We start from the raw sequence: 10,350 nt of genomic DNA, 5'->3' as shown, positions 1-10,350 counted from the left end.
CGATGTCAGTGGCGTTCTTGTTGTCAGTTTCTATCCAGATTGCCTGAGTGAATGTCTGGAGGTGTAGGCACCTCGGAGTGATTGTGTTAAGCTAGCAATAAGTCCCTCCCCCATCCACCTTTATTCTTTTCTTTACAATAAGGCTTTCAAATAAGTCATGGTTGTACGGCAGTGAAGCATCGGTGTTGAGCACTGATGTCATGCTGTCGTTGATGATGATGATGATCGGGTCGCACCGGAAAAATTCCATACCACGAAAGCATTGCTGCCTACGTTTTCATTCATGTTTAGGTGTGAAAACAAAAGTGGAACTAGTGACTCATTGCGGTAACCCCTCTCGCAGAGCAGTTCTTCCAGCACTGAAGATACGGACGTTAAATTGGGATACGCCTACTAAATCAAAAATCCTCCCAGGGGGAGTAGAAGAAATGCCGCAAGGGCGCATCCATCTGGTCAATATAAGATGTATCCTGTAAACATCTTTGGGTCGCAAGTAAAAAAATCGTTCAGCTGGAGAACCCTTTGGTGCCTAATTGCCATGCCATCCGAAGGTTGCACGAGGTCTTGGATACTGCCAGGTTGCCCAAGTCTAGACAGGGGAAGTCGAGAGGCTGAGGTCGGGTTCGAACCATGGACCTCATGGTCAGTAAATTCGCGCTCCGCTTCAACCTACCATCCCGCAAGTAATGGGGACGTTACCAAGTCCACCACTAACGGCTTCAGGAGAACTGCAGAGGATTGGTACAGCGAAGCGAAAACGTGATCAGCGATGAGAAGGTGAACTGGTCCTAGCAAGTTGAACTGAGGGATGCAGGTCTACTAAAGTCTGTCTTGATGGCGAGTAAAGGTTGGGTCAGTGTCGAATGCAAAACGGGGACTGCCCAGTTTGATGGGCAAATCACAGGTGATTCGTTTGGTTGACCGAGTTCGTGGGTTCATTGTGTTGCCATCCGTGTGCTTAAAGGAACGGATAGCGCTTGTAGCATGCTCACCTGCCGGGAAACTGCCTAGGGGTGGAAAACTTTAATCAGGTAGGTCGGATCCACGTGCCTTGTTCAGTGTTTGCAACGAGTTTGTCCGGAGAAACAGCGTTTACTTATCGGACACGGGTACGGCTTCAGGTGATAAAGGGAGCGTTCCACGGTCTACTGGACCAATCAGGTGTTGGCGTTAATCCAAGCACGGCTTTTGGTGTGAACCAAGGATCCTGTCGAGATCCTAATGAATCTCTCGTTTCGGATGCTATTCAACCAAGAATACAATCCAAAAGTTGGTTAGTTTTCACGAAGTTTCTCCTTTGTAATCAGCATGCATAAGTCAACCTTCAGGCCTACTTGTATCACAGCGAACTGCTTGCATATTCCTACTTTGAAGTTTACAAAATATCACACAAATTGCATCATTTGTACCCTTCGAAAGAAAAACAAAATATTTGCGTTTGATCATTTGTATGATTGTATTCATCCGGAGTCATACTGACCATTTTGTCACATGACCGGTGCCATCGATCATACAACGGAAACGAGGGGTCACGTGATTCGTTTCTACGCGCACTGACAGCTACGCTTTCCGACATAAATTCCAAAATTTTTACACAAGCAACTCTGCCACAGAAATTTTTTACACCAAATTGAAAGGCAGATGATGACCTGGATGTTACAATATGAGCAGCAGTAAATTGTCTGTAGACGGAGATTGAAAAAAAGTGGATTGTTACCCCAAACCAGGTGAATAAAATTCAGGTGGACGGTGCAGTTTTGCTTCACAAGCTCCAGTGATTAGACGTAATACACTATTCATAAGGTTGCTGAAAATTCTTCGACAACCCATGAACGGTTTCGCCCTTCGTAAGACTCGTCAGATAGGCGCAGTCCCTGTCGATCTGATGTTCTCTTTGATTAGATAATTCATAAGGTGCTGAAAATTCTTCGACAACCCATGAACGGTTTCGCCCTTCGTAAGACTTGTCAGATAGGCGCAGTCCCTGTCGATCTGATGTTCTCTTTGATTAGATAAGAAACGTTAGAGAGCACAACAAGCAATCGATCCCAGCGACGAGCTCAATTCCTGGCCGGAGTAGCTCGCCTGTCATTATGTGATGAAATTGTCTTGGGTGAGATTCGACGACGATGCCGAGTCTGGCCCAGGATGATAAGAAGTGTTCACTTCTATGGTTTCGCAAGGTGCCCCTCGTTCTTGTGTAGTCTTTAACGGAGACAGTAGCATGGCATGCAAGCAAGACTTTCCATTGCTGATGTACTTTTGTCCGCCCTGGATGATGAACTTCACTCTACTCACCTACTCTTTATTATCTTATACGATTCCGAATTGGTTTCTCATTGAACCTGTGAATAAGCAAGAACGGATTTTTCAGATACCCGCAACTGATGTTTCATATAAAAAGGAGGGGACAGAAACGTTTCGTTTGATCACAAATTTATTGAATGGAGTGAATTCAGAAACCAAACCGGCCAAACTGTGGTCGTAGTACTATCTATGAAATCAAGGAAAATTCCACTACTGGATTAGTCCTTCTTGAAGTTCATCAGGTGAGGTTGGGTACTGAGTTAACATTTATATGAGATGGGAAGGGTCCGTGATTGTGGAACAAAATGAAACAAATTTACCACGGAGCAAGCACCTTCCATTTGCCGTTAAGCATTCAATCCCCTGTCAGCAGTCTGATTTCACCACAAGTAGTAAACTACTTTTTAAAGAAGTCGGACGTCTACTTCAAAAAGGACACTGGGAAAACTCACGTTCAAATATGCATACTTCAGAATCCGTTTGTGCGTTAGAATGTGCAAGGGGTTACCAAACACCGGATCGATAACAGGGAGACGATGAAACCTGTATTTGATCAGCATTCGTGCGGCTTCCAAGAGGGAGCTCTCAGGGGACACGGAGATAAGAGGATGCGTACTAGTTTTCGTATCGAATGCTAGTCAAACAAAGGAAAGTAGAATGGATAGGGAAGGTGTTGGGTTGATTCATCAGCGTATGGCAGGACAACGGTAAGCTGTGCTATCAGTATGTATGTCAACACATGAAGAAACGATCGACCGTTGTTTAAAAAAAAGTAACTGGTAAACGCCGTGATCGGAGAGCGTTGATTAGCCTTTCATTAGCATACATATTTCTATAATTAACCAGGGTTACAAGAAAACACACGGACCCCGAACGAATACAATCGTCAGAAGGTTTACATTTGCGTAATGTTCGTAATATGCGCTTTGTTGATACCAACTACACCACCCGATTGCGCGCCTTTATCGATCAGAGTAAGCATTATCCGCCGCCCGGATGTTACAGTCTCACAATAGATTCATTCGTCCCCCACGCATACAGAAAACACCACGTTTTCTTACAACGTCGGACTAAGAATGTCATCCAACCCGTTATTCGCAAGAATTCAGTCGCATGTGTTCTCATCACGTGGATCCGCTGTTCCGGTGTCATACTCTACTTACTTATCTGCATAGTAGTAATTTACTTACCTCTCAACAAGAACATTGTTTGAACAAAGTGCGTGAGGGCTTATGGGTTGTTGTTCCAAGTCAGAAAAGTGTCCGTTTTTTACGACACTTGGACAAATCTCAAAGGAACGATTATACTATATCTTCTTGCCACATGCGTTTCCAAGTTATCCTACGGTAGAACAAAAAATAAAAATGAGACACACACTTGAAAAAAATGAAAGATGTTGCTCAGCCAGAAAATTTTTTAGATGAATGGGAGGAAATGTGAAAAAGAGAAAACGAATGTGACTGATGTTGGATGCGAGTTGATAAGATTTGTCGTAAAGTAATGCTAAACACCGGAATAAGACAAACTCACCGTCCAAGATCTAAGACCTTTTTAGGCTGTCAACAAAAGCTCATTACGCAGTGGCATTGAAAAAATGGCAGAACACGCTCAAGCGTTCGGTTGTTGATGGCTATAAACCACGTATCAAGAGTACGCTAATCACAGCTGCTACGGTTGCGGTCGCCGGAAAATGGTAAGTACTGGAGGCGAGAGCATGATCCGTTGGTTTGGGAAACTTGGCAGCTACAAATTTGAGGCGATAGCTTTGATGCACGGGCGTCACTGACTGCGTGATTGAACCATCTCTGTCAGTTAGGTTAGAAGTTGAGTAGCTATGGATTGAAAGCGATAGCTTTGATGTGTGAACACCACTGATTGCACGATTGAGCCGTTTCTACCAGTGTCATTAGCCATTGGTGAGTTGAGTCCCGGAGTTCCCATTCAGGAAGGCGGCAGTTGCCGAGCCGACTAAGTGTACTGGTTAGTGTTTTCGTACTTCGTTGCCAAGTCATACACTGTCCATCTCTCGGTCACTTCCACTCAACACACCCAACACACAAAGGAACCATGTGGAGTAGGGTAAATTTCCCAGACTGTGAAAAGTGAGGAACTCCTCCTTTTTCCTAGAACCGTCGGGTGTGCCCCGGCATTGCTAATCCGAAGTTTCCACTTGACTCGGTCAACGCATCGGAGACACCGATGGTCAAATACTGGCATATTTCATATATCTGGGATGTAGAGGCTACGATTCTGATCCAGAAATCCATAGGCATCACACTGCCGTAGTGTAAACTCCGTCCTTGACAGAAGAAATGACATCAAGCCGGTGCAGGGGCTGGTAAAGATTGTCCTGGAATCCTCGATTCGAGAAGCAATCTCATTTCCGAGCAGTTCACCGGAACACATATCCAAGTTAACAAATTGATCACCACGTCGATTGGCTGTTCAGCTGACAAGACGAACGGACTTTACGGGCAAATTCTTCTTGGGGAACCGGAAAAACGGTAGTAAAACAAAAAAGCTGAATGAATCCGTAATGCGCTACTCATACGGTCGCTGAAAATTGCTCGACAGCCCACGGCCGGCTTCGCCCTTGGACAAACCAGTTCCGGATGACTCCGTTTTTGGCTGACCCCTAAGGTAGTTCCTCCAGGATAAGAGCGACTGTGGAGTGTAAACGAAGTGGCAAATACCTGGGGATCAAATGGAATCGGTTACTTGCCGTCTACCGGGCTAGTCTTCTATGAGGTGGACAAACCGCGTTAAACCTATGCACATGGATGTGACACGTAATTCGCCGATATCTTGATGGATTATACCGCAAGCACAGTAATCAAGATGAACCTCATTAGGTCTCCACGGATTACTTGGTGATAAGCCAGGATGACCTAAGTATGGGGTGGATAAATAATCGAATCTAATGGTGAAAGTCGAATGTCTTCTCCAGACACACATCGGCACATCTTCTTCTTAGATTTCCATGGAAATATCTTGAGATTTCCGTTGAAACTTTACGAAAATACAATACTTTCGGACGGAACGGGCGTGCATACTGTTGGCCGGGAATCGATGTATATTTTCCAAATCAATGGATGACCCAAAAGCCAAAGTGCGATGTGGAGTGGCACCTTCACAGCTCATACCGAGACTCGTCGGTAGGACTCCGAAGCATTAATTCAAAAGAAAACACTAAATGGCCTGTCAGCATGATGCTCCTGTTGCGTCAACAGCAGGAAAGACATTCAACGACTGACGAAGAGGAATCAGGACAGCCAGTAAGCAGCATAAGAGGCAGTATCGCGTCCATGAAGCGGTAGGTTGACCCGCAAAAAGGCAAACACCCTGTTGAGATGGCCTTCGTGGTCGAAGTAAGATAAACTGTTTTCAGCAAAACACGTTACACGCAGTACAGTGGTTGAAAACAATGGAATTCAGTATGATATATTTCTCGTGAGCCTACAATAAATGAGTTAACGAGGTCACGGGAAAAAATACTTTTACAGGATGAGTGAAACTCCCAGTTGAGAAATCGTCACTCGAGGAACTGGTCAACACGGGATATGGAGTCCGTGATTGAAGGATGAATACTGTTCAAGTGTGAGTTAATCCCACTGGTGACCAGTTAGTCGTGGCTAAGCGGTTACTTGTTCATACTACTGGCTAGGAGGTCACGGGTTCGAAACTCCCTAGAGCTTCGCGAGATATTCACTGCTGATGATTCTGATAAGAATGGAACGGCCGTACAGTGTTCCTCGGGTCTTCAGCATAGATTCGCGTCACTTACAAAACAATAACTCAATCGAAAATGTGATACGGCCTTTCTGCTTCTGTCTCGGAAAAAAAGGGAACGCAACACAGTCGGGGAAGATGGAGAGAAGTCTCCCAATTGAACTAAAAGGGGTCTCAACTTCAGAGAAGGGAAAGCAAGCTTCCTAACCTAAAGTAACAAAGAGTTTACCAGTTTCGCCCGCGACTGGTGATGCCTAGATGTTTGGATGAATGGCACTAGTTAAGTAGCAGATCCTCTGTCGATGCAGCGATCTAAAAAAAAGTCGCGACAGAATACTTCGAGCGGCGTATCCCAACAAACGAGCTCGAACAGAGGTCGGGACCGGGACAATGAAAGCTACCGCATGAAATGTGCAGCGAGATAACTTATACATAAAATGCAATCCTGTTATATCCGCTGATTCGCCAATCTGAGATATCTGCTGCTGACCCGCTCGTGCTCAGTGCCGAAAAAAAAGAAGCTCACAGAAGGGAACACAGCCGCTGTATTCCGAACAAGCGAGTGCGAAAAGTACAACGGTCTCAAGCTATTTATTGGAAGGACACTGTCTGAACCCAGCCCAATGCTGACACACACGGTCTGGCTTTGGTATGAGATTGTGACGTGCTGCATACTGCGGGGGCGTTGTCTGACCTTGATCAACACCGACTCGCGCTGTCCGGGTTTGATACAAGGCTGTGACGCGCTGCATGTTGTGGGGGCGTTGTCTGTCCGGTCAACATCTAGATGAGCTGAGATCCCCAGTAGATTCCGGGCATTCAGTGGTTGCTTTCAGGAAGCTGAACTTCCTGATAAATCCAAACACAATCTCAGCGACAACTGAGAAAAACAGTCAGTCCGTACGACGATTTTGATGGAAACGTGTGGAAGATGAAACCCCTCTACAACAGCCTGGCCTCTCCAACAATATATTAATCAAAATAAATTCACCCGAGAAACGGATGAGGCCGAGAGAGAGTGTCCGTGCTGGTAGAAGCATGTAACAAGGCAACATAATTAGCCAACGACCGTCCGATTTCGGTCCAAACTCTGTCTATCGGTCAAGATGCACAAAGTGGACAGTGATCTTTCGGGCCTTGGCAAGAAAAAGTATACGGAAAGCCAAAGGCCACTTGTTGAGAAGAGCCGAGAAAGGTCCGAACGATATACACCTGCCTGTTGCAACTCCGATTCTGGACGTTCTGATGATGTCAATGAGCTATAACGTGAAACCCAGTAGATCTGTGTACGCAAGGCGTGTTCTGGAACATAAACAAAGCTTTGGAGGCTAATGGAAACAAAGTCCAACCGATACGACAAATGTCAGCTGCACATCAGGATAGCACGTAAATAAAACAGTGTGTACATTCATGTGTCTGTGTAGATGAACGGAATACCAACGAATAATCAGAAACTGGTTGCAAATATTTTTTGTTAACCAGAAAACTGGCATACAAAGAGAATACATGTTGGTGCTTTCCGTATGAATGAAAAAAGACAAAAATGTACAGTAGAGTATTGGAAAAAGACACGAAACTGACACCGAAGTCAAGCGGTGCACCCAGAGTGTGGATTTCAGTGGATAGACAGGGCGCAAGTAGGGTTATGAAAGGTTGACAGGGAAAGTCAGTCACGCTGTGTGCGCGTCCATTCAGAACGCCTGGTTGGCCTCACGGCGACAAGGCACGCTTGTCGAATTTAGTGGAGGCACGCAAGATACGGCTATTGAGGTTGTGGATACGTCGCGGCGGAAGAAAATGCCAAATCAGACGGTTCTAAAATTGCACCTAGCCGGTTACAAATTAGTTGGAAACCTACGTCGTATGTGAATCAGAAAGAAACCTCTGTCTCAGGCGCTTACTTGAAAAATAATCCTTCTTACAAGAACAGAAGCATACCAAACCAATGAATTCGTTGGGTCAAGATGGCCCAAGCGTTTGGAGCGCGAATCTATTGACCAGCAGGTCTGTGGTTCGAACCCGACCACTGCCTCTCGACTTCCCCTGTTTAGGCTTGGCAACCTGGCAGTATCCGAGCCCTCGGGCAACCTTCGGGTGGCGTGGCAGCTAGGCACCGAAAGGGTGTTACAGCTAAACGAGACAGTGAGGGCGAGATGGCTCAGTGGTTAGAGCGCGCACTTACTGACTGCAAGGTTCATGGTGTGAACCCGACCGCTATCTCTCGACTTCCTCTGTCTAGGCTCGCGCAACCTGGCAGTATCCCAGCCGTTATGCTTCTGATGGCATGGCAGTTAGGCACCGATAGGGTGCTACAGCTGAACGATTTTTTAAAAATGAACTCGTTATACTGGTATGTTTATTCGGGATTCGCAAAACATTCACTTTTTATAACTTCCTCACTACTTACACCGGGAAGAGTAGAATTTGAAGGTTTAATAGGCTTTCCAGATCAAATGTTCCGGGTCGGTGGAACCAGGATTCAAAGTATATTATGAATGTACGTAGTTTGTCGGTTCCTCGTTCTTGGTTGTTACCTTCAAAACGCATGAAATGGGTGGATTTTATGTTGTGGAGTCCACTTCTTGAGCCTACATCTTGATCAGGACTGGGCACTGGAAATTCACTTTCTCGATCGTATGTGTCACTTGACACAATGGACGCATCTTACTATTGACAGTAACGAGTTGGTGAAGCGAACAAACTGCATCTTGTCGTTTGATCACCCAAATCAAGCGGATAGGAATTGCTGCAACAGCTCCTCACGGCAAACGTGGTATCTGTTCACGTGAATTCCGGTATATCCTCACCACACCGCCGTTTGGAAGCGGGATGTGCCTGGCCACTGAGGTCCTGACGCTCAGTAAGCCCGCAAAACTTGCTAGCACCACGGGAGACTATAAACAATGACATGTGTACTTGCTCAAAAGAACCAGGCCGTTTCCCAAAGATGCCATAAACAGCGTCACAGACGATGAACAAATGGTCCCATGTGAACTGTTGGAGAATACGTGTGGTTACATTGACATGGTAAACCTCCGGAGGTACCCGAAAGGTTTCGATGGTACTGGCGTGGTTTGTTCACCGTAGTGCGTGCATACTGTGTGCCAACTGTGTTCGAGGTCCTGGATACTAGTCATGCTAGAACTGTGGTCACTGTTCACAACGGCCTTGAACGATGTATACCACAGTGGACCACAACCTCGTGAGCCCAACTTGATGCTAACAGCGTTGGGGACCCTGCTCAAGTGAAATGTTACAATTCAGAAACAGTAAGCTGGTCAAACGAATCGACTACGACTGTCTTTCATTCTTCTTATCCGAACTTCGGGTGAGGATCAATACTACGTTGAACGCAATGCTACTGTGTTTGTTAACGCCTGCGTGTACATCTTGCTCCACCCACGTGGATCGTGAATCGAACCCTGCGTTTGGCAGCTCTGGTCCAGATATTATGTTAATATCGCCGTTCATCAGGCATATTTAATGGACTTTCGCCATTCACGTTACTAGTCTGGAGAAGCAACGAAGAAGACATCGGGCAGGTTTCCAATTAGCTCTCAGATGGTTATATACCGTCGAAAAATCTGCTTCAACTCGTTGTATCGAATAAAAAACGCTCAATGGTCAGTCGAATGACAGATGTGCCGAACCCGTTTTGTTGACTTGAATGTGGAATGGGTTGGGCCGCGATGGCCCAAGTGGCTAGAGCGCGAATTTACTGACCGGAAGGTCTGTGGGTCGAACCCGACATCTGTCTCTCGACTTCCTCTGTCTAGGCTTGGGCAACCTGACATTATCCCAGCCCTCGTGCTCCCTTTGGGTGGCATGGCAGTTAGGCACCTGAACGCTGAACGAACGTTGGGCCGCGATAAAACAAAGCAGACGCTGACATAAGTTGGCGATTTCAGGTCAGGTGACCGACGGGACTCCGCAGTAGAAGTGATGGTGTGGTGCGTCAACTGCCGAGAGTGTAAAACACTGCGACTGGTGCTTGCTTGCCATTGTGGGTTCTCTGCGTACTTACGACACTTTTATGCGTGGCAGATGGTGTTGAGTGTATATTCCTGGTATTGACTGTCATACCTGGCCCACCTTGTGCCTGATGTGACAGCGCTTGACGCGCCTTGAAGAGCATTCAGCATTTTCCTCCTTTCCTCGGTTGTTGGTCTTTACACGCGTGTTTCCACACCAAACATTCCTACATACGTTGGGATTCATCTTGTCTGACTAGAACTGTTAATGAATGTGACGCTTCTGTCTTTTTATCTAATATTCACCTGTAGCCATTCCACATTCATCACCATTTATTTTTTA

General features: G+C 46.0%; 1 protein-coding gene across 1 annotated transcript in view; it reads right to left on the bottom strand.

Moving 5' to 3' along the window:
- The window catches only part of T265_14001 (hypothetical protein), a gene marked incomplete at both ends in the record, with an annotated part of 42,823 nt that overhangs the window by 25,248 nt on the left and 7,225 nt on the right, over positions 1-10,350 (bottom strand). Inside the window, 2 exon segments of the mRNA XM_009171586.1 lie at positions 2,760-2,941; positions 6,643-6,865. Of these exon segments, the coding sequence (XP_009169850.1) occupies positions 2,760-2,941; positions 6,643-6,865 (405 nt within the window).

Source organism: Opisthorchis viverrini (assembly GCF_000715545.1).
Source record: "Opisthorchis viverrini unplaced genomic scaffold opera_v5_125, whole genome shotgun sequence".
Lineage (NCBI taxonomy): Eukaryota > Metazoa > Platyhelminthes > Trematoda > Opisthorchiida > Opisthorchiidae > Opisthorchis > Opisthorchis viverrini.
Note: the sequence above shows the minus strand (reverse complement) of the source record. Positions and strands in the feature narration are given on the sequence as shown.